The 25,691-nt window shown below is 44.3% G+C and overlaps 1 protein-coding gene across 8 annotated transcripts in view; it reads right to left on the reverse strand.

Annotated features, from left to right (window-relative positions):
- The window catches only part of SH3KBP1 (SH3 domain containing kinase binding protein 1), a 1,542,178-nt gene that overhangs the window by 117,768 nt on the left and 1,398,719 nt on the right, over window positions 1–25,691 (reverse strand). For all 8 annotated transcript variants that reach the window (XR_013599915.1, XR_013599916.1, XM_078657888.1 and 5 more), the window contains one exon: window positions 9,172–9,257. Coding sequence is in view for 6 of the 8 variants with exons in the window: in XM_078657888.1 (XP_078514014.1) it covers window positions 9,172–9,257 (86 nt within the window). In the remaining 2 variants the exon portion in view is untranslated. The remainder of the gene's footprint in view (window positions 1–9,171; window positions 9,258–25,691) is intronic.

Below are 25,691 nucleotides of genomic sequence, written 5' to 3' on the forward strand. Positions count from 1 at the left end.
TCGGGCAGGGGCTTCAAATACCCCAATGCAAAACTTCAGGATTCCTTGGGAAGTAGGTGCAGTAGCAAAAATGCAGGATGTCCAGGTGTTACGGTCCCATGTCTCTCGTGTCCGCCACAGGTCTCACGTTTGCTGGGAGCGCAAGTCAGCGTCAGAGATGTCTGGAAGTCTGTGTCCTGTGTCACAGATTCTTCGGGATCCGGCGGGAGCCACAAAAATGCAGACTGGCAAAGATGCTGTTGGTGCCTGTTTGGACAGGGTGGTCACTCCTTGACCACAAGGGAGATTCTTCCGTCTTCCAGTCGAAATGGAATGTCGAAGGTCCAGGAATTTATGTATCAGAGTTTCGTCCAGGGTAATCTAAAGTCCTAGGCACTGGGGTTCCATACTTATAGCAAGTTTAGGGGTTGGACTAACTCTAAGGTCCCTCCTATTCCCCTTTGACCAGTTTCATGCCAGAGCTGGGGATAAGTGCCCCAGCAACCGGTTTGAACTGGGAAATGCATGGAGCACCTGGTGTGCTCCAGGCAGTGTCTGAAAAGCAATCACTGAATGCAACCCTCCCTGCCCCAATACACTAAAGCCTGTCTGGGGAGGTGCCAGCACCTCCCTTGACAGGAAACCTATTGTCCAGGCCTCCCCTGCGGAAGTTTCGTCCAGCAGCAGGACAGACTGGTGTCCAGAACTGGCGGGGGGGATAGTATTCCAAAGTGTTTGACACCTTACACAACATGTTTTGAGAAATCCAAACCAAAGTTAGCATTAACCGCAAGGATTATAATGCACTTAAGAGTATATGGTATGGCTATATCATAGAACAGCTATAAGGAGATGGTTCCGAAAGCTGCAGAGGGGCTCAGCTCATGCTAGGGCACCCTCTCACATAAAACCAAGCAGTCTGCCTCCAGGATTGTTAAGGCCTGCCATAGGAGTGACTTATAGGTTACTATGTGTCTATTTATAAGGCAGATACAGATATACTATATCTAAGTAAGGGGTGATTACACTACCTTACCCAGGCTGTTAGTACAGACCTGTGGTGTCAGTTTGGAAGGCTAACCAGGGGTGGCACAATACATGCTGCAGCCCCTGGTAGGCCTAGGGTACACCTATGCCCTGGGTACCTAAGGTACCATATACAGGGGCTCACAAGGGTGACCCAGTAACCAACCTGGTATGTACCTAAAGTACATGGTATCAATTTAGAGAGAGTACAGCTAGGCTGTGAGCCTGATTAACAGGGCTACAGTCATACTAAAGTCGAAAAACCAGTGAAACACAGCAAAAAGTGGGGGTAACCATAGGAAGCAGACCCTACAGTACTCATACATTGGTACACTACATAAAAACCCAGCTTCCTACACCACTGAGTCGGACACAGGCAATTGAAGCAAAGCATGGGCCACTAAACAAGTGTCTGTGGAGGCACAACTCCCATAAGTGTTTGCAAAAATATTTTACTGGCCTGTAAAGATCCCTGTCAAAGAAAGAAGCGTTCTTGTCATAAAGTGCCTGATTAGTAACAAGACTTTAAAAAAAAAAGGCAGAAGTCCCATCCATCCTCCTTTGTCATCCAAAACCTCTGGTGCTGCAGAATACAACCTTTCTGATGGTGAGAACTGCAGCATTTGATGAAACTGATAAGCATGGCACGACCTGAAATGGTGAAGGGTTGGCAACACAAATTAGAGGGGCTACCATGCCATCACTTCTACTGCAGGGCACTAATGTAAATGACTGCCATAGAAAACATGCCAGAACCCCCTCAAAATTTCAATTTAAGAGGACTAAGAGTTGGTCCAAATTCAAAGTTCCAGTGTCCTGTTAATAAGCCTCCCCCTCCCCGATTTCATGGTTGGTAATGGGATGGGGGAGGGTTAAAGGACTGGAAATTGGCTAGTATCCATGGAAGGTCCAATCACTCAATCTAAAGTCTTTTGTAGCAATAAAGACTATAACAGATGGTAGCAGAGCACCGTGAAGCTAGGGCTCCTAGGAATGCAGGGCTTTAACGACTACCTGAGGGTAAAAACGTGTATCAATTTCTCAATATCTGTAGATGTGTATTGTAGACCATACTTGCTACAGCTAGGAAGGTCTTCCCATCCGTCTACTTGCTGAAACAACCAAGTATTTTACTAGAAGATTTCAAAGTCGTACCTGTTTTATAACTTGGAATCAGGTTATAAACCAGGTTCGAAGTTTATAACCTGAACCTGGTGCCACATTACAGAGCCTTACCATGGATCACTTTAAGAGTCATGATCGAGCTTTTAAATTGAATATGAAATTTCACTGATATTAAAATTGACATTTTGTACCATGCTTCTGAAAGGTACATGTTTAGGAAGACTAGAAACAGCTACAACCAAAGAATTCTGCAGCTCCTGGAGTTTCCTTTATTTGTGCTGACCCTCAAGGTAATTGTCAACAAGCAGTTATCATAAGCTAGCTTTGCTCCTAGAACAGCTCTAGCCACTGCTGCAGTATTAGTCTTGACAAGTAGATATCTAGTCTTCCTTAACAATTTTAGATGGGAGTGTAATGTAGAAATTATGTTCTAGACATCTCTTCTGGCATGCCACGAGTTATAATTCCATATTTTGTGAATGACAGCTCAGAATCAAATTTGTCAGTTGGTAGAGGCACAAAAGGATATGGAACGTCCACTGGATTGACTCATTCCCAGGTATATCTAAGGATAGGGGCTTGAGTTAAGAACCAATCACATTTGTAAATATTACAGGCTAGAAAGATGGATTAATAGGTTCTTGATTCAGGGCAAATAACATCTGCTAAATGAACCTAGGGTGAAAGTGAAAAAGCCCAGTGTCCCCACAGGACTGTACAGGAGGTAATATGGGGTCCCAAATAGTCACTTGTACTCAAGGAATATCTTCAATTGGTCCACGGCACTCTAGACTAGCAGGCATCTTCAATTCATCTGTGACCAGCTGCTATGAGGTTCTTGCGCCTCCTGGGTGGCTCTCTTCCTCAACTCACAGGTGTCAGTCAGCTGGACCTTGCTCTTTGTTCTTCTGGTCAACACCTCTCTAAGCACTGGGCTGTATAGCGTCCTCTTCTTCCAGGGCAGGTCACAGCAGCAGGAGTTCCGGCAGTGTCCGAGAAAGCGCCTAGCCTTGAGGTTAAAACTGCAGCTTCTAAAGTCCTGGTTGTTCCTCTTCCACAACCATGTTCCTGATGAGAGGTGACTGTGTAGGTGCACCATAGTTTCTCTAGAAATCCAGACTGGTTCTAGGATATGGGTTGGTAAGAAGCCAAAGATAATTAAAAGATAAGCTTTCCTTGAAATTTAAAGTCTCCCCCAATTGTTTTAGAGGGCATCTTCAAGGGCTTTCTTGTTGGGTTTCGTAGTAAAGGAAGGAGCCAGCTCCAACTGGTCAGAGTTTGTTAATTACTTGGTGACGAAAGCTTGACACTTTGGGCCAGATCTTTATATTGCAAGGCAACACACAGCACAACACAAGGAGGGAACTGGAGCTGAGACATGTTGAAGGTCAAACACTCTGAATCTGGCAGGATGAAGATTAATATTCCACGTCCAATCCAGACAGGTACTTGGTCTCTAAGGTGGACAACCCCATGCAGGCTGCCATGACCACAGTGGACAAAGAAACTCACAATTTTGTGAAACAATTACGGTGTACTCCATATCACAACACTGATACCATGCATGACTACCCAGTCATTCTAGACACAAGGAACAAGCATGAGCGAGAGAGCGAGAGAGAGAGAGACAGACAGACAGACAAAGAGAGAGGAGGTACACACACACACACAGGGAAGCAAAGGCACAAGTACTGACAAACTGCATGGACATTGGTAGGTCCCTGAACCTATGGCTATTGTTAGGTGTGCACACTGGTGCAACCAGTGACCACCAGAGCCTTGACATTAGTGAGTACATTAATCAGCCTCTATTTCTCCAGAACTGAGTTATCTAATTTGCTGGTCTCTCCTATTCTCCCACCTTCCCATTATTCTCATACGATGTCTTGGGCTTTTCCAGCTTGGACTCTTTGGCCTTACATATTTTCCTGGCATTCACTTTAAACATCTCCAGCTCAATATAATTAATCTCCAGCAACTTTGAAGTGAGCGGGCAGGGAGTCTATGAGTGGGGGCTACAGAGCGATTCAGTGCTGGGAGCCCTGTGTGACGCATACCGTACCTAGTTGCCAGACCAGCAGTTTGGCTATGCACTCATCTTCGTCAAGTTTACATTAGGATGTTCTTATCCTATCTTGCGCTCATATTTTGCGAGGAGCCTGTGCACATATGCTTTAAATTGCTTGGTGTCACCCATCTCTAAAAAAGTGCCCTCCTTAGATAAATTACTTTATTGAGTGTTATATGTCCTCATAAGTCTGGAAGAGGACCCACCAGTGAGGGTCCTGGGGCAGTCAGTGATTACCGGATGTTATTCGTGGTGGGTGCTATCATCTTCCTCTAGTGTCCCAGGGCCTCAGGTATATTGCACTCCATCCGGAGAACAATGTTACTCTCTATGTATTCTTGACCCTCCAACATAATGAAGTTTACACTAGGAGATGGGAGAGATTTTGGAATTCATATAGTATAGTAGAAAACACAATTGATTACACTCAATAGATCCAGTGTCCTGTCAGAGCTATAGCTTGTGAAAATTGTAGGTCTTTTAAACACAGAGAAAAGTATGGCACTTAAAATAAAATTAAAAAACACAAAAAAGTCCTAACACCTTCTGTGTTTGGGATGCGACCCCCGCAAACAAATATAGCGCACACGCAATCATACAAATAACAAGGGCTGGTTTGAAACTCCAGTGAGGTATGATGCAGTCATAACACAGAACAAACTCGATGTCAAGTCAGAGCTATATCTTTTAGAAACAATTGGTGTTTATTTACATATTCGAGGCAGTTACAGTTAGGAACAAAACTAGAAACAGAAGGAGCAAGAGCGTTTTATGCAGAGGTAAGATCCAAACAATGTCATACAGCTTACATGGTATGGCACCATGAATCAATTTCCATGGGCATCTGTGGACAATTTTATCCCACGGAAAGGGGTGGCAGATTCATGTTTATTTGTTGTCCTCAGGACCCCTTATGCCTCAGGTCTATTACAATGGGTTAGTTTGTAATTACGGGCAATGGAACTAAAAGTGGTGAACATATTCTTTTCACGTCTCCAGTATGCTATGATAGACCATACACAGTGTGGAGAAGAACTTCAGTTGTGAGGCTTCGCAGACTGACTAGCCAACATGATGTAGAAGTATATATTCATATACATTTCCCATCCCACCTAGATACATATGAGACAGCCATGGTGCAGCATGCACGTTGTCATGTAGAGTGACAATGGGAACCATCACTGTGATCAAAATGAATCACACACACACCTTTTTTTTTTTTTACAGGGAAGAGGGACAGAAGAACTCATGTTATGGAGAACTCAGTGCATGCTACCAGTGAGAGCGGGTTGGCCTCTTCTCCGCCAGGGTACAAGTGGAAAGGCCTCTGATTCTGTCTACTCATGAATTGGTTTGAGAGGGCAGTAGACGTCCTTGATTCAGAACAGGTTTCTTTTTGGGTGCATCCCAAGGATTGCAAAATTCATCGTCCAGCTAGACAACGTCAGCTAAACCTGGAGCACCTCCAGTGGCTACTGAGTCCCCTGGGGATGCATTGCTGGGCAGACCACAAAAAAGTTAAACAGGAACAGGGTGGCCAAGTTGTAACTTGCCATGCAAGGACCCCTACACCCTAAACTACTCTTCTATGCAATGCAAAGAGTTTTGAGCATGGAGGGTCCAAAACATTCGTAAATCCAAATAAATGGTGTGAATTCTGAAAGTGTGTGAGTATAGATTATACGTCTGATTAGTTACACCTGTTTTTGTAAAACAGGGCTTAGGTTCCTCCACAATCAATCAATCAATCAATCAGGAAAATTTATAAAGTGCGCTACTCACCCGCTAGGGTCTCAAGGCGCTGGGAGGGGTCCGTTACTGCTTGAAAAGCCAGGTCTTGGGTTGTTTCCTGAAGTAGAGATGGTCCTGGATCAGCCGTAGGTGGATGGGGAGGGAGTTCCATGTCTTGGCCGCTAGGTAGGAGAAGGATCTTCCTCCGGCGGTGTCTCTGCGAATACGAGGGACAGTGGCGAGGGCGAGGCTGGTCGAGCGGAGCTGGCGGGTGGGCGTGTAGAAAGTGAGGCGGTTGTTGAGGTACTTGGGGCCCAAGTCGTGGAGAGCCTTGTGTGCGTGGGTGAGGAGTCTGAACGTGATCCTCTTGCTGACGGGGAGCCAGTGCAGGTCTCTCAAGTGGGCAGAGATGTGGTTGTGGCGGGGGATGTCCAGGATGAGTCGTGCGAAAGCGTTCTGTATGCGCTGGAGTCTTTTCTGTAGTTTGGCTGTGGTTCCCGCATAGAGGGTGTTCCCGTAGTCCAGTCGGCTGGTGACGAGTGCCTGGGTGACCGTCTTCCTGGTTTCGGTGGGGATCCATCGGAAGATCTTTCGGAGCATGCGCAGGGTGTTGAAACAGGATGACGAGACGGCGTTGAGTTGTTTGGTCATCGTGAGGGAGGAGTTCAGGATGAAACCCAGGTTTCGTAAATGGTCCGTTGGCTTAGGGGCGGTGCCCAGGGCAAGGGGCCACCAGGAGTCGTCCCAGGCAGAGGGGGATGATCCCAGGATGAGGACTTCCGTCTTGTCTGAGTTCAGTTTCAGGCGGCTGGTCTTCATCCATTCGGCGACGTCCTTCATTCCTTCGTGGAGACTGGCTCTGGCGGTGGCGGGGTCGTTGGTAAAGGAGAGGATCAGCTGGGCGTCGTCGGCGTAGGAAATTATGTTTAGGTTGTGTTGGCGTGCGATGGCTGTGAGGGGGGTCATGTAGACGTTGAAGAGGGTGGGGCTGAGCGAGGATCCTTGAGGTACGCCGCAGATGACTTTGGTGGCCGCGGATCGGAACGGGGGGAGGCGGACTCTGTGGGTTCTTTAGGCGAGGAACGAGGTGATCCAATCCAGTGCCTTCCCTTGGATTCCGGTGTTACTGAGGCGCTGTATTAGTGTGCGGTGGCATACTGTGTCGAACGCTGCTGAGAGATCCAAGAGGATGAGGGCAGCTGTTTCCCCATTGTCAAGCAGGGATCTGATGTCGTCGGTAGCTGCGATGAGGGCGGTTTCGGTGCTGTGGTTAGCTCGGAAACCGGACTGTGAGGGGTCGAGGGATCCGTTTGTCTCGAGGAAGGCGGCGAGCTGTTTGTTGACGGTCTTCTCGATGACTTTGACAGGAAAAGGGAGAAGCGAGATGAGGCGGAAGTTCTTGAGGTCGGTGGGGTCAGCTGTCGGTTTCTTCAGGAGGGCGTTGAGCTCGGCATGCTTCCAGCTCTCCGGGAAGGTGGCGGTGGCAAAGGAGATGTTGATGAGGTCTCGGAGTTGGGGTGCGATGATGGAGTCGGCCTTGTTGAAGACGTGGTGGGGGCAGGGGTCGGTTGGGGAGCCGGAGTGGATGGTGTTCATCGTGCGGGTGATGTCTTCGGGGCTGACTGGGGTCCAGTTGTAGAGGGTGGTGGTTGGGGGGCGCTGGTTCGGCGGTTGGGTGCGTGGTCTGTGTGCCGAAGCTGTTGTGTATGTCGGCGATCTTGCGGTGGAAGAACGAAGCGAGTGAGTCGCAGAGGTCTTGCGAGGGTGTGATGTCGTGGTTTCCGACGCTGGGGTTGGAGAGCTCTTTGACAATGCTGAAGAGTTCTTTGCTGTTGTGGGTGTTGTTGTCCAGTCGTTCTTTGAATGTTGTCCTTTTGGTGGTGCGGATCAGCTGGTGGTGGTGTGTGGGTGGCGTTTTTGAGGGCTGTCAGGTTTTCTGTAGTCTGGTGGTCGTGGCGCCAGGCTTTTTCGAGGGTGCGGCAGTTTTTCTTGGAGGTTTTGAGTTCGTTGGTGAACCACACAGCTGAACCAAAACCTTGAGGAACATTCAGTGAAACAAAACTATTTCTGTCTGGAATACCACCTTAAATGTTTACAGTTTACCTCGCTTTCCACTACATTTTTGATTTATGCATCTTTATAGCCATAGTGCTGTTTTTAAAGACAAAAAATCATCTCTGATTACTCCAGGAATTATTTCTGTGGGCCCTTTGTGGATGCTTCTCCTCATACCTGTTAATTGCCCCCACCCTAGTGAATTATTAATGCCCCTGATATCGATAACGCCACTGGCAGGGGAAGGAGGACCAGACCTGCTACTGGTGCACTCTTATAAATCACATTGTGAAAAAAGTGGATAATCTGTGATTCAGGATAACTTTATCTGGGGACTGACGTAAAAACTCTAAATGTGCTGCTTAGTCAGCACCTCTGAATTTCTATAAAATCACATGAATTCTAGCAAATGTCAGCATGGATACGCCCAAAGGTTCCCATGTATATTTTTATGATCTGCACATTTTCAGGTGAGCATGGTAAAAAGAAAGTTTAAGACCCCTTTATATGACACCTTTGACAGAATACATTTTCTGCAGACTGGCTTAATTAAACACAAAATATATTTGCAAACGTTTCTATGATCCCTGGTAATAAGATAATATGCTGTGTACGTAATTCATCAGGAAGACAAATCATGAAAAGAGGGCGTACGCACAGTGGGAAAATGTGATTATGCTAATAAAATAACATTGGTATCTGGCATGCTGGTTATTGCACACTTTGGAACAAATCCTCAACAGAAATAAGGAGCCATATATTGGATTTGTAAACTGTTATGGGTGAACCTGGTTATAAGTTACACTCAAATTAGAATTTAGCAGTCTGTCTACCACACTGACTACAGGCGGGTTGTACATTCCGATTCCTGCACTTACTCCGGTTTGGTCAGGGGTTGGAATTCTAAGATGTACAGTAAACATCGCTCAGCTTCCCCCATAAAAACGTCAGCAGGTCAAACCTGACAAAATGTACCGGAGCAAAAATGCGTTTAATTCTGATACTTGTGAAATTCGGTACATTTATTCATCATCCCAGAGGAAAACTCAGAATATGATAATTATTCCAGCCCGAAAAAACCGCACCCTGCCACTCTGTACTTACTCACCCTTTTCTCAATCTCTTGTAATCAGGGCCTAACAATGATATAGCATTAAAAGCACATGCAAAAATTAATTTCAGCTTACCAATATCATTACTTCGATCTGAAAAGTCCTTCTCAGGGGTGCTTGATACAGTACTGGCCAGAAGTTCTGCCTTGGGACTCTCACTTCTAAAGGGAGGAAAAAGATAGATTAAATTGTAAAACTAGCAAAATGTTAACACTGGTGACATGTAAGCCATTGTAATAGAAGTCCTGGAAGCTAATTATAGTTTAAAGCAGACCCTAAAGCAACAGTAAAACATCTAAACCAGATGTGGCAGTGCCAACAGCTTATAAATAAAAATGTGCTTCTTTAGTCACTAGTGAATTTAGGCATGTAATAGTTCACCATAGATGTGCTCTATCACTCATCCTGGCACTCATACATCCAGCCACTGATTCATTTCTGCATGCACTACACAATAAAACACACATATAAACCGAATAAGCATACACAAGAATATTAAAAGAATAAAAGTTTTAAAAAAAGAAAAGACAATGCCACATAAATTTGGGAGGCGTGTGTCTGCCTTCGAAAATAAGTAAAAATTAAGCTTAGCAATGGGTGGCCATCTTGGAATGGTATTGTGCATAGTCGATCATTGTATGAAAATTCCAAAATGGCTATCGGATTTAGAAGGAATCCTGGACAAGTAATTAATGATACACTATGCAGAAGAAAAGCACCATCACATTTTTAGATGGCCACCTACTAAATGTTCTTCTGGGCAATCAACTTGAAAAGTTATGGTGCATAGCGTATCATTGTTATACCAATTCATGATGGCCGACCTGTTGCATCCAAAAACGACTTCCTCTTGGAATAATACTTTTTTACACTCTGCACAATATCACTCCAAGATGGCCACCCAGTTTCGAGCAATGGCAATGCAGGATAATGCACACTGCAAAGGAAATGAGGGGGAACAGCCCAATTGAACTGTCTGGGCAGCTGTCAAGCACTCCCAAATAAATACATAAATAACTAATTAAATAAGGTTGAAGGCAGAATTGAAACAATAACTATGAAAGTAGATAATAAAAATAATAAATGACTGGTCCATCAGCCCTTAGTGTGAAGTGGGCATGCATATGTGATCAGGTGAATACGCATCACTAAAAGGCCAATAGAACTGATGGCTGAAATGGGCTGAACTGCTTCACGATGTCATGAATAGAAACAGAATGCGAGTGGCACTCAAAGAGACCAGTAGCTGAAAAAGACTGAATCAACGTATGTATTTTTATGATTTATTTTTATTACACAATTATGAGGGTAAACTAAAAAGTACTTTAACAATCATACACCATTAAACACTATGTATAAAGTTACAAATGTGCACAAAATATCAGAAGAACATACTCTTTCCCTTTAGACAACAATCAGGCATACAGTCAAAACTACTAACATGCACAATACTGTATTCGGCAAAACAATGTATAAACCCTTCTAAACGGGCTAACAAGGAACATCTCATTGCAAATCTTCTAACTGCATTATTTGCAGGAAGGGGTAATCAATACCAACCCCCTTACCTACTACAGTAATTTTCAAGATTACATGTAACAAAATACCTGTCCACAGGATTTAACACAGTCTTATAATAATAATCCCCCTTAAAGGCCTAATGGCTTGAACAAATGTTCTTCAGAATAAAATAAATCAAGCCTTTTGCCTTTGTCTCAATATGTTATAATCCACTGTTCATACTTCAAGCATCTGACATAACGTTTCCCAATAAAAGAATGATGCATTTGTATCGTCTATCACCGGCTTGAGTATAAGCTTCCACACAAGGAAACCACCTGGAGTACAGTCAAAATTACAAATGTATAAAAAAAAGACATTTGGAAAACATTATACAACCCCTCTTAAAATAGCCTAGCAAGGATTATCGCAGTGCAAATATTCTAGCCCCAGAATTTGACTGCGCTTGTAACCCGCACCAAAACCCTTCATTACTACAGTAATCTGAGGTTTCATGTAATAAAATATCTGGCTACAGGCTTTAGCAGGGTAATAATAATATTCCACACATAAAGGCATATTGGGTTTAACATATGCTTTTCATAACAAATAAATAGGGCCTACTGCTTTGGTCACAAGAAAGATCAGTCCAATGGCATTTTACATACCTTTATCATTTGCTTGTCACCATAACCAATCAGGTCTACTGTGTTGTGCATAAGCTTTTCTACAAGTCAACCATCAGCCATACGGTAATTATATTGTGAAGCTACACCTTTTCCCCTTTGGATTCACAATACACCACACCGATCCTACCAAATGTTCATTCATACATTCAAAGTCAAAACGTCATTCACCATATACTCATACCCCAATCCTAAGTAAGGTAAATGCCACAAATGATTCCAAAGATTTTTCTCACGATTTTAATAACAAATCCATCCATAAATTATTACAAATGTGTATCAAAAAAATACATCTTCCAGACATAAAAATATATCACATGAGGAGAGTCATTATCAAAAATATAACGTTAAAAAGTTTATAAAGAGAGAGAACACACAAGACAATAAACTCCGTCTTAAAATCTTGCAACTTTGTGCGAATCAGGAACGGCACATGATTATGAAAAAATCCACTTCTAGTGTGCTCAACTTCTTCCTCAAATTTAGCACAACATAAGTATCAAATTAAATTACACATAAATACAAAATGAGAGTTGGGAAAATGATATGAAAAAAAATCTTTAAAAAACGTATCAATAATTCTCCAAGTGGAGATCTTCCACCAAGGTTTGTCAGATGGTGTAGCCAACACCAAAACCCTTGCTTACAATGGTAATCGGTGTCTTTCCATGTAACAAAATATTTGTACACTGAATTTAACACAGTATTATAATAACTTACCCTTAACCCCTTGCGTGCTGCCATCGGCAGCACTACCTCGCTAGTGCTGCCGTCGGCCAACGGCAGTCGCGGCCCTGCCCATTTTGCGGAAGTGCCGCACTGCCGCGAAATCGCGGCCATGGCAAAGGGGTTAAAAGTCTAAAGGCTTTATCACAAGATTTTCCCAATAAATAAGTCAGGCCTACTGCCGTTGTCTTAACCTATGGCAAATGAACTGACATATGGCATAATTGGCTTCTTACTAAGACCAACTCAGACCTACTACACTAAGCATAAGCTGTCGATCAAGGCGAAAAGTGCAATACAAGCATTCTTTTTCAGCAAAGCCACACAACCTCTCTCCAATCAAATGCTTTTAGGGAGGAAAATCAATATGTGGGTGGTGTCAAGGCACCTATCACAGTGGTGCTGACTAAATGGGAGAGGTGTTGGCCTAACTGCCAGGGCGGTCGACCTCAAATCTGGGGAACAGGGTTCGAGTCTCGACAACGACGCTGAACATCCTGTGATTCTGGCCAAATCACTTAATCTCCCCGTGTCCTACAAAAATTAATGTGTCCTCATGTAACACAACTGGTGCTATGTAAAGCGCGCTGATACCCGATAACTTCGGATCATGTTTGCACTATAAAAAACTCCGGGGAAAAAAGAAGCTTTTTTTCTGTTGATCCAATAAGATCTAGTGACAGCTGCGCTGTCAAGACGGACCTAAAAAGGGACCTGCTTAGAGTGGCTAGATGTACTAAAGGATTTTACAGTAAAAAACCCTGTGATTAAAAAAATAACAGGGTTTGCAATCATTGTAAAGTTACCAACACCTCAAAGAAGCTGGTAACTCATTTGCAAAGGGAATCTGTTTTTTTGGATAGCTTACCCTTTGCAATTGTGTTGGTGGCCATGGGGGATAAGGGAGTGAGACAGGTTATTAGGAAACATTTTTTTCATTTATTTTGTTCAAATGCAACTCTGAATCCTTTAAGTAACACTGGCTGCTTTTTAAGACAAGCATTGGCAAAGCTAATCAGTCTGGAGTTGACAGCCTTTGCCTTTGTCAGTGCTTGTTTTGTTTTGTCATGATGTATACATTTCATTGCCGGGGGAGCTGATGGGCACTCAATCTGAAAAAAAGGAGCTAAAAGTAAAAATATATTTTGGCTCAAAACGCACATATTAGCATGGAGACCCTGGCCCTGAAGGGACCTAATTGTATGCGGATAATCTCTGTGGAAGGGTGGAATGCCATCATTTACAGTGAAATTAGCCAATGTAAGAAGTGGTCTGACCAACCGCAGCATGCTGTATACTACAGTGGGCCGAAGTAACAACTGAATTACACAATATTAGAGAAATGTATAAGGAGTGGTGACTGAAAGCTCCTTTAAGTAACTATATTATACATATAATTTTAGTAAAATCAACTGGTCTTGGCTAACTCCAGACCTAAAGAAAACATTACCGTTTGGGAATGAGAACACAGGGATGATGGTCTGCTGTTCCTTGCAGGCCAACATCCCTGTGTTCATAGTCAATCACAGGATGTGGCAAATAGCAAACTGCCTAACCAATATTCATTTAACTATTCGTTCTACAACCTATGAAAAACTTGATATTTTCAGAGGTCACATAAAAAATTACAGACAAGTCTCAAAACGTTAGTGCACAATTTGTGACCACTACTTGAGACTTGTCTGTTAGTAAATTGGACCAAGCTCACTTTTTATGAAACTTCCAGGTTAAATATTTTAGGAGGCTGGCTTAGTATATGGTACTCACTTATGTAAGTGTAGCACCCTGCACTAATCCAGACAGCCCTTAAGGTGATTTTAGCGGTCCTAGACAACCTTAGAAAGCTCTGTAAGTGGTAGCTTTGGACAGCAACCTTCGGGCTTAGTACAGAAGGATTGTAAAGCAGCTTGTTTCACCAGTGCTAACTATATAGAGAAGGTTCACTGAAAAATAACCACACAGTGTAGTTATAAAAATATTTATTATAAACACTTACTAACACAATGCAGTATCTCCTACCCAGAGATATACTCACAATACACACATTACTTTGGTCATAGAACACTTAAGTAGCACAAATACACAGTGGTCTTCAGGGGGAGACCAAACCATATACTAAGAAAGTTGAATGCGAACAATGACCTAAGTCGAGACTGGAACCAAGTTAAGTACCCAGGAACCCCAGGGAGGCCGTGTGTAGAGTGGGAACACGATCACATGTTCAATACAAGTCAATAGGTAAGTTGCAATAGCAGTTTTTAAGGAGAAGGACCCTTCCCAGAGGACCTTGAAGAAACCCTGTGAAAGATGGAAGGTTGGAGAGTCACCCCATCCGTAGATACCCTGAGAACCAGGATACCTACAACAAAGAAAGCCAGGTGCATAGGTGTGAAGTGACGTCGGAAACCGCCGTAGCCCACAATGGAGGACTTCAGTGAAGATGCTGCTGGCAAAGAAGATGAAAGAGTCCGGTGGAACCTAAAGGGGGATTCAAGATGAGGGGTACCTGCAAGCAGAGGGGACAGAGTCTATGCCACTTAAGAGTGACCAGAAGACACGAAAGACGAATGCCCACCGATGTCCGAGATGCAGGAGAGTTGACGGTGACCTTGGAGCTGCAGCTGTGCAGACCAGGCAATACTATGGAAGACTAGGAGCCATTCACGAGCTGTTCCATGTTGAATGTCAAGAGCTAGGGGGGTTTTGTCTGTTGGAAGCACCAACAAGCCTCGGCAACGGCAACAAATGTAGTAGATGAAAAAGGTGCAGTGTCAGGACCAGCAAGATCCAAGTGACTCACCACGAGTAGGTAAGTCAGAGCAGGCCTGAGCAAGCAGGGGAGCTCAGTGGAGCCAAAGAAGACCCTCAAGAGGACCCACTGGTTGAAGGCACAGAAGTCGCAAGAGGACCTCGAGCAGCTCACCAATCATGAAGGCCCACGGTGCAGAGGGTGTGATGAGGATGAAGATCTTGGTAGCAAGAGATGCTTGAGCCTGGAGCTTCTTGGAGAATGAAGATCTCTGGTGAAGAGAGTCAATAAGCCTTGGCAACAGCAAGTTGATGTGGTGCACAGGGGCACTGCTCCAGCGGTTCCAACTAGGGATACTGCCTTCAAACTTGCTGTGAAGACAGTGCAGGCCTTGAGGGAGTTGAAGAACCTTTCAGAGTCCGCAGGAGCCCAGGGGCAGCAGATCGATCAGCTTCATTGCGGTATTTTTCAGGTGCAGGGAAGTAACTCATTCACTTCGAGGGAGATTCCTTTGGATGTCTTGGATGTCCACAGGTCTCTATAAGAACCGGTATGGAGCACAGGCACAGATGATGCAGAAGACTGGCAGGATGATGAGACCAGGAGCAGCATGAGTCTTCCCAGTTGCGGTCTCGGTTCCCAAAGCAAAGTCCAAAGTTCCCAGACGGTTGAAGATGAAGTGGTTTCGGATCTGAATCTTGTCCCATGATGAATCTAAGGAACCACCCAAAGGTAAGCCCTTGAGTACCCTAAGGAAAGGGTTGGGATGATTCAGGGGTTCCTCCCACAGGAAGGGCAGGACAGTGGGGAGGATACTCCAATGTCTTTTGTCCAGTTTCATGCTAGAGCCAAGGGCTCCCTGAACTGGTTCCAACTGGAGTATGCAAGGAGGGCACCAAATGTGCCCTTGAAAGTAGTCTAGTGGTTTTGGCAAGCACCTCCACCCTAGCCCAATATACAAAGTGCTGTCTGGGAGGTGGTCACACCTCCCTGGGACAGGAAACCTATTGTCCTGCCTTCCCCTGCTCGAGCTTGGCTCAGCAGTAGGAGGGCAGAATCGTGTCTCTGGTGGGCAGCAACCATAGTTTGCTATCTGGGACTGGAAGACTGGCACCGGAAGAACTGAGGGCTTATGATTCCAACATGTTTAATACCAAACACGCCAGGGTTTGTTACAGACAGTTTAGAGTTAGCCATTGCATAATGATGCATGGCCACCCTATGTATCGTAATGGCTGATGGACTTGCAACCTAGGTGAATGGACTTCGTGGGTTGTAGGGGTGTCCTGCTCATGCAAGAAATACCCTCACACTTATAACAAGAATCCGGCCTTCAGGATTGAAAGGCCTGCCTTAGGGGTGACTTGTAGGTTTTAGGTGCAATGAACTCAGATTGATTAAACATATCTATCCTAAGTTGTGCTACCACCAGCTTACACCGGCTGCAATGGCAGGCCTGTAGTCACAATGTAGGTGTTCTCCCATGGGTGGTAGAATACATGCTTCAGCCCTTGAGGGACCCCTGGTGTACCTATGCCCTGGATACCTTAGTACCATATACTAGGGGCTTACAAGGGTACACCAGTAGCCAATCTAGATTGTACATAAGTACTCACCATGATTCAATTTTGGGAGAAGCACAGAGACTGGGTCCTGATTAGCAGGATCTCTGTCAGACTAGTCAGAAAAATATAATGACACCAGCAATAAGTGGGGGGAACTGTGAAAGCAGATCCTACTTTTCTACAAAGATAATCTCCATGTTACATGTCATGATATAGCAAGAGTTGTTATTAACAAAGTGCTTTGAAGGGACTCACATTTCACGTCACAATAAGATAGTTCAGGGTGTAAATAGGCCTAAGCACTCAGCCATCATAATTGGTTGTGCTCTTGGGTAGGATGGGCAACATAATTATTTCCTCAGTAGCTTTTAGCAGTTAAGACATAAAACGCAGTTTGTTTCAGAGGGCCTGGAACCAGTACTTAATTTGTAAAAAGGCAAAGAGCCAGGGCCCTCTTCAGGGTGCCACTGCCGCTTGTGCCACCCAATGCCTCTGCTAGTGCTACCAATAACACCACAAACGAAAATTACTACCATCACACTCCTACAAGTGCGACAATTCAGGCTATTCCAGGACCTTCACAGCTATAACAATGGCTTGAGCGGCAGGTATTAGTCATTTTTGAATGAACAATTATTGTTGCCCTCACGGCAGGGCCACCATGTGGCAGACTGTCAGTGTTGAGGTTGACAGTTAAGTGCTGGTGCCGAGCAATGGAAACCACAGGCTCAAATTAAGCTCTGCCTGGAACCACTGGCATGCCTCGAGTATATTTGAAAATGTTCGCCCTCCGGAACAAGTGTTGCACAACCTTCTATCGATTTATGATGTGACCTTGTTTTCTAGCGAACTGTGCAGGACTGTATCTGTATGCATTAAGAACAAGAGCATTTCTACAAAGTAACGTATGGAGCACGCAATACGATTTAAAGAGGGCAATTTATAGCTATCATAGGTGCACGTAGACATTGTGATGAAAGGTGAGGTGCGAGTCCACTGCAGAGTGCATAAAATCAACATGTTACAGATTATACCACACCTTAGAAATATTGTGTTTCATTATTCTGATAACGCGAAGTTTTAGGAGTTCTAATTAGTCTCAAATCAGAGAACTCCCTCCCCCCCAAACGAGAGCCTGACATTCGCATTTACAGCCCAGTTAAAACAAAGTTACAAATAACATATACAGTGGGGTTTCTTACCTCATTTTGACAGGAAAGTAAAAAGGGCAAAAACATTTCCTTTAGGTGAAAATACCAACTTTTAGAACATACACACTTCGTGCTCATGCCTAAATGATCAAAAATGGTATTTGAGCCCGTTTTTAGGATCACGCCAACGGCATTCAAACTTAATATCAGCATTAGATAATTGTGCTACCAGAATATTATGAACATAATATCGAGGACCAAAATATCGACAAAGTTATGATATATACCCATAGATTCATCAAGCATCCATTTTGCGATTCCTTGTTAGTGAAAAATAAGGATTCGCTAATAAGGAATGGCAAAAGGCTATGCATGAAGAACTCGCTAAAAAAATAGCGAGTTCTTAAAATTCCTTAATTGCGGCTCACAAATTGAGAGTCGCAATTAAGGAGTACCTCCCCATTCATTCGTATGGGAGGCCCATAGGAATGAATGGGAAGACAATCTCAATTTGCGATTCTCAATTCAAAAAGGACACCCTGTTGCACCCCTGAAATCTGCATATGGGTACATCTTGCGCACACACATGCCCTAAGGGCATGTTTGTGTATAAAATGGAACTTTGAAAAATGCACTTTAGTGCATTTTTCAAAGTTTTTGCAAATTACCGTGAAGCTCGATTCCACGGTAATTTGCTCCCCCTATTAGCGGCATCGCTAATTTTTAAACTTGAATGCATTGCATTTAAGGAATCTCCATTTGAGATTCCTTAAATGCAATAGCAATTTAAGTAATCGCAATGTTGCGATTTCTTCAAATTGCGATTTTTGCATTTGGGATGATGCATCCCAAATGCAAAAATACCGGTCGCAAAGGGGAAGATTCTGAGAATCTGCCCTTTGCGAGCTGTGTTTAGCTTGATGCATCTATGCCATAGTTAAGTATAGGTGTACTGTACTTAACTGCACATATATGAACCTTGATCTATACAGCATAAAGGTACATTACTGATCAGGGCTATGTCATGAACAGCGCACACAATCACAGAAAAGAACTGTGCCTGTTTTGAACAAAATTGGAGCTTCTATATGCACATGTAAGCTGAGCAGTAGACCGCACAAATCAGGAAAAAACTGTCATATTTGCCACTAGTTGGGCCTGGTTTACAAACCTTCTTCTAAGAGAAGAGTTGTGCATTAGTTACATGTACGTCATAACTATTTGCAGAAAAACCTTTGTGTATTCGGCCATCTTCTCCAGGGCTCTAGTGTCTGCAGTTCAAGCACTGACATCTTAACAGTGGGATTCCCAGTTAGTTTACACACTATAAACGGTGCAATCGTGCTCAGAGATGGGTGAACAGCTCTGCTGTGCACTGTCCACATGGTCGTCCTGGCCAACAAAGGACTGAACTGACAGATAGGAGTGTGGGAATTTTTTGGGGCTTTGAAAATTAGACTGTTTGAAAATAAAATTCTCCAAAAAATATCCCAGCAGTATCATAAATAATTAAAGAAAATCCATGAAGCAAGGAAAGGGTGCAGTACCTTCGTCTGTTACTATGTGTCCCTCTGCACCTCTATTAGCCATATGAGGTATTTCACCGTGCAAGAATGAAGAATACAACTCCTCTCCAGGACCGGGCCTGCCTTATTTATTCCCAAGCACACACACAGAAAGCACAGTAGAATTTAGCCTGCTGCTGCAGCTGTTGTCTTGCTCAAACTCGTTGAAATCCATGATGCACATACTGAAATTTCAGCGTGCAGGACGGAGGAAGATGTAGCAAGAAAAGACTGCAGAAAGCCATTAACCTAAAGCCGCGATTCAGCTTAAGATGTTTAAAACTAAAGCGCGGCGTGCCGCCATTGCTATAAAAGTAAATAAATGGAAAACAAATGGAGGCATCCAATCGTATTTTTTTTTCTATTTATTGACTTTTGAAGCAAATGTGTGCCGCCATTGCTACAAAAGTAAATAAATGGACAACAAATTAGGCACCCGTCTGCCTTTTTTTTCTATTTATTGACTTCTGAAGCAAATGCGGCACACCGAGCTTTAGCTTCAGGTGTATAAAGTTAAAGTGCAGAGTACCGTGATTGGTACAAAAGTAAATGAATGGGAAAGAAATGCAGTAGCCATCCACCTTTTTTTCTAGTTATTTACTTTTGTAGCATTGGTGCCACGCCGCGCTTTAGCTTCAGATGTTTAAAGTGTGGCGTGCCATGATTCCTACAAAAGTAAATATATAGAATAAAAAGTTGGGCGGCCGCCATACTTTTTTTCTATTTATTTACTTTTGTAGCAATTGCGACACACCATGCTTTAGCATAAGATGTTTAAAACTAAAGTGCAGCGTGCTGCCATTGCTACACAAGTAAATAAATGGAAAACACATGTGGTGTCCGCCCACCTTTTTTTCTACGGATTGATTTTTATAGCAATCAAGGCATGCCGTGCTTTCGCGTCAGATGTTTTAAGCTAAAGCACGGCGTGCCACGATTGGTACAAAAGTAAATAAATGGAAAAGAAATGCGGTGGCCACCCGTGCAGCATGTTGTGCTTGCTTCAGCAAGACATTAACTAAATAGCGCTCACTAGCTGTTAATGAAACCTAGAGAGTACGGACACATGTAAGAGGGGCTGTCCTCATGGGAGGGAACAACAGAAGAAAGGGCGGTACTAAGGAGGGACTACTAAGCCTATTCATGAATCAACAGCCATTATTTACAAAGGACAATAACAGGAGCCAATTGAAAAGATGGGTGGAAAATGGGCGGAGCATAAAGTCCATACCTGAATACAGCATGTCTCGAAGAGACAGTGCAAGTGCTGCCTAAGTGAGACCTAAAACAGTGACTTTTTGAGATGCCTGGACAGTTTTATCAATGCAGGCTAACCAAAGGAACTAGCTTTCGGTTTGCATACTGAAAGTGTCCTGTATTCTTATGGTGTTTAAGTTGTGAAGGGCCAGGCGTCTGCTCTTTCTCTGAGTATCTTTCATTCTTTCCTCTGGTCTCGCCCTTCACCTGCCTTCAGGAGATGCAATTAGTGCTTTTGCTGTAACTTAATGGGAAATACTTTCTAATTATAATAAGCAATGTCTGTTATTTTATCTTTTTAAAGAAACAATATTGAAGATCGTATCATTTCTTGTGCTCACGCTAGGTCAGCAGTTTATACGGGTGGCTAAATTGGGTTTTATGACAATAAAGTGTTGCTTTCTATAAAAACCTAGTGTTGACAGTTTTCTTAGGCGCATGTTAACAACAACTGTAACAGCGCATGAACACAGTAGTGTTAGAAATGGGGGTCTCTAGTTGGCAGAGGCAGGTACCTTTGTCCAAATAGGGGCCCTTGCTTCTAGTCAGGGTAAGGGGGATACACTCCTAAAATAACCCCTGGTCACCCCCGTGGTAACTTTGCACGAGCCAACTGGCTAATCTCAGAGGCAGTGTGTAAAGCATTTGTGAATACTACAGTAACATTACAAATGAACACCACACCAGTTTAGAAAAATTAGTAATCTTTATCTAAACCAAAACAAGACCAAACGACAAAAATCCATAATACAGTTATCATATATTACATCGGCTACAGTCATTTTGCTAATTTTCTATTGCAGAAGAGGGCAGAGTTTGAGTAAGAAGAAAGATTATGGCACCTTCCTTTCTGATTCCGATGAGGCTTTTCCGTCTCACCGCTCTGAGGTCTAGTTGCAACGCTAGGGGGCGGGGCTTCTCCCAGACCAAGGTGACACGTGTAAAGCAAGGGCCACAAATATTTGGTGCAAACTAATTCACAGCACTGGGAATGGTGAAACTAAGTGTGCCACGTATAGATGTGAACTTCTATCAGTATGCTTAATTATATTCCAATCTTGTATTAGCTTTGGTTTGTCGGTATTTCTGGCTGAACTTACCTGCAAACGTAGAAAGAAGCCCAAAGACCAATCATATTGTGAGTATTCCTCTGTAACTTGCATGTACTTTCCACCCTGAAACACAGATGTGGGCTCTCTCTCTCTCTCTCTCTCACTTTCTCACTCACTCACTCTCTTTCTCTCTCTCTCTCGTAAGCAGGAGTGGGAGCAATGCCAGGGTGAAATCTGCATGGAACATCCACACATTCACTGAAGTGTGAGAAAGGAAAGAGTGGAAATTGTCCATTTGCACGACATTCACACTTAAAGCACTTTCCACATGTATGAAAATTTGATGCTGTAAATTTTATTTGCTTGATTGACGACATCCCTGGGTGGGAAATCTGGCCTTCGTCTTTCCCCAGTTTGAGGATATTCAAATTAGTAGATTGATTTGAACAATAGCAACCAATAGTATTTAAGAAAGTTAAATGTGCTTGGTATTTTTGTTACAAATGTGGATTATTTTATGTTAGTCAGAATCTGGTTACAAGATCATGACTGTTGGACCTGGCCCCTTTTTGGCAGGTTCACCCCGAAACTTTTTGCTTTTTCCTAGCCTGTTTCTGTGACCTGGTGTTGGTGATTTTAGGCCTCTGCGCACTTTTTCACTGTGGTACAGTGTAAAGTGCGTGAGCTCTCTGTGTGTGTGGTGAGAGTGACCTGCCCTCCCATAGGAATGAATGGGGAATATGTATGCCCATGGTAGTTCCTGATGTGTGGGGAGTGCAGGGTCGAGTTTGGTATGTGCGGACTCGTGAGATTGAATGCTGCGCAATGGTATATGCGGCATGATTGTGTCTAGTGTAGAAGTGCCACTTTTAGAAGATTTTTAAAAAAAGAGTTGTATGGCCCTATGGACAGAAGTGGGGAAGGGCCCAAATATACTTTACAAAAAGAGAAACCCACACTTCGCAGAATTTCAAGAAGTATTATTCTAGTTGAAATGATAAACAAAACCTAATATGTTTATCTTGGCAATTAATTGCGCCTTTTATTCATACTTTTTTTTAGAAAGAAAGGTACTGTTTTTTAGCAAGAGAGGACAATATCCTTCGCATACATAGCCAAACAATCTTGCTGTCTTAATTATACAAAACCATATGTACAAAAAATTGAAAACGTGCAATTATTACAAAACATTACATTCTACAAGACATAACATTCAAAAAGTAAGGAACAGGTGAGAGATGTCAAATTCTTTCAAATAACATCATCAGAGTACTGAAAATTGGGTACAGTTCATTCCTAAATACTAAATCCTGGTTATTTTCAAAGAGTAAGGCTTAATCCCTTTTATCGAACGCAAGTAAAAGATAGCGATTCGCAGCAAGCGGTGATCGGTTAGTGACACTGAAACGCAGAACCGTGCACACAGCTTCATTTACAAATTCGAAGAGTGACCTTTACCTCTACAGCTTTGAGGATAAAGGTTGGGAAAAGGATTGAGTTGGCCCTGATGAGAGTTGGGGTACAAGGAACCCATACTCGAAACGCGTCGGCAAATGGGATTAAGTCCTATGAAAATGCGTTTTTGATAAAAGGGATTAAGCCTTACTCTTTGAAAATAACCAGGATTTAGTATTTAAGAATGCAATGTTTTGTAATAATTGCACGTTTTCAATTTTTTGTACATATGGTTTTGTATAATTAAGACAGCAAGATTATTTGGCTATGTATGCGAAGGATATTGTTCTCTCTTGCTAAAAAACAGTACCTTTCTTTTTTAAAAAAGTATGAATAAAAGGCGCAATTAATTGCCAAGATAAACATATTAGGTTTTGTTTATCATTTCAACTAGAATAATACTTCTTGAAATACTGCGAAGTGTGGGTTTCTCTTTTTGTAAAGTACTTTTAGAAGATGGCATATTTGTGTAATTTGTGTCTGGTGTGTGATTGGCTGAGGCTGGCTGGTGAGCCTGGCTCCAAGAGTCTGGGAGGGTCTGCCCCGGTGGTGAATGGAGTGTTTAGCATGCTGATGTGAAGGGAGGAGTGAGCCTGGGCCTGCTTGTGGATTGACCGTCTGGTTTGAGTGTCCTGAGTGAGGCTGGGTTTTCCCCACACAATGCTGGCTCCACCCCCTGGGGCGCGTCTGATGTCCCTAGCCTGGCCAGTGAAAGGAATTCCCTATAACCAGTTCTAGCTGGTTCTCACACTGCCTGCACCCTGCTAGACAATGGATTTCTCTGTATAAAAAGGGGCTGTGTCCCCTTCCAAAATGTTCTTGTTTCGGACTTGAATCCTGCCAGGGGCGTGCTGCTGCTTAGGCTCAGGGGAAGGTTTGCCTCCCTGAGCCCTGCCCAGCCCCTGGACACCTGATGGACTTTCCTGGGGGAGCTGGAGGACTTTTCTTTGTTGGGAGCTGCTGTGCTCCACCTCTTTTGTCCCTGAACTGGCTTTATAGCGATGTATCCTTTCTCATAGCGCTGGAGAGCGCTTTGTATTGCCTTTAAGCACCTGGGAGCGCTTTTTATGATCCAGGCAGGTGCCCACCCTGCATTTCATAATGCCGCGGACCTTGCCGCTTATTTGCCCCGTTTTTACTTAATTATTTGAAGCCGGTGCCCACCCGGCATTGCCCCGTGTTCCCACCGCCGCTGCCCGGGACTGCCGAAGGAGAAACCGAAGGAGCAGAGCCCTGATTGGCTCAGAGTGACGAGCCCCCTCAGTAAACGCCGCGCTGGAATTGGTTCCCCAAGCCGCAGCATCACACTTCGGCCCGCGCTCTGATTGGGCAGCGGGTGGAATCTCCCCGGGGGGGAAGAGGAATCATGGCGGCCGGTCGACAGGGCTCCCGTGAGCTGAGGGAGCCCTGCAGCAAGAAGAGAGGAAGCTGGCCGAGTGAGAGGCGCCGCAGCCCGGGGCTCCCGTGAGCGAGGGAGAGCCCCGGGGCCGCCAGAAGGAGTAGCTGTCCGCGGGGCTCCCATGTGTCAGGGAGAGCCCTGCTTTGCCCGTGGGAGAAGTGCTGCTGCCGGGCAGGGAAGAGAAGAGCGTCGGTGGAGAAGCCGGTGAGTGGGGCCTTGGTGTGCACGTGAAGGGAGGAGGGCGCCGGGGCACATTGCCGGTGCCCGCCCCTCCCGCTTGGGCTATCTTTGCCTCGAGAGGCTCCGGGGGCATTTTGCTAATTCGAGTCCCCCCTGCGAGGGACTCCCACGAGGCCCCAGTGATGTCAATTGAGCCCACGAGAGGGCTCTGGGGGCCATTGTTATTTCGAGCCTGATAGGCTCCGCCGCTGTTTGGCCCCGCATTGTGTTAGAGCCCTGCAAGGCTCCCCCAGCGGCCGCATTCTCGCAGAGGGCCTAGTGAGGCTCTAGGGGGCATTTCTCTTGAGCACGAGTCACCAGAGGGGGGACTCCAACAACGGGGCCATAATTGTTTAAGAGCCTGTGTGGCTCCAACGTTTGGGGCATGTGTGATGTCTAGAGCCTGTGTGGCTCCAACGTGCGCAGTTCAGAGCCTGTGGGGCTCCAACGAGAGGGCGCAGATTTATTCTAGGGGCTAGTGACAGCCCCTGTCGCAGTTTTGTGTCACAGCTGCCCAGCAATTAGTGGGTAGCTGCACCGTTTAGGTCTTGTGATTGTTCCTAGGTACCCAGCAAGTAGTGGGCACCTGCAACGTTTAGGTTTTGCGCCGGTGGCGCACCCCTGACTGGCGCTGCATTGGCAGCGCGCCCTGACATTCTGGACACAGGGCTCTTTAGTCCCTTTATTAGATGGGTGCTGGTATGTGATTTTATTTAGGCGCAATGTGATTATCTATGTGATGGTAATTGCCTAATGTGAGTTTTGCGCAATGTGATGTGGTGCTAGGAAATGTAATGCATTTAAAATGATTACGCACCTTGATCTTACACCTCTGAATGTTTTTATGCATCATGTGTTTTTGCGCTATTGAGTTGTGTTTTGGCACCTCTGAATGTTTTAGGCATCATGTGTCTTCCTTGTTCCTACACCTCTGAATGTTTTTATGCATCATGTGTTTTCTTCCCTTACACCTCTGAATGTTTTTATGCATCATGCATCCTTCCCTACACCGCTGAATGTTGTGATGCATCATGTGTAATGTGTTCTTGCTTATACCCCTAAATGTATTTTATTCTTAGGTGGTTGTTCTTTCCAGTACAGGTGGTCCTAGAGAGGTCCTGGTCCCCTGCGTGACATTCTCCTAAGGTGGTTAGGGTTGCGTAGGTGGTACTTACCTGTTACCAGTAGTTACTGGTTGTGTGCTATTCTTGCTAATTTGTGCTACAGTGATTTTATATCCTTTTATTCTAATTTCTGACAGTATTTCTATT

The sequence above is a fragment of the Lissotriton helveticus genome, chromosome 8 (genome assembly GCF_964261635.1).
Source record: "Lissotriton helveticus chromosome 8, aLisHel1.1, whole genome shotgun sequence".
NCBI classification, from domain to species: domain Eukaryota; kingdom Metazoa; phylum Chordata; class Amphibia; order Caudata; family Salamandridae; genus Lissotriton; species Lissotriton helveticus.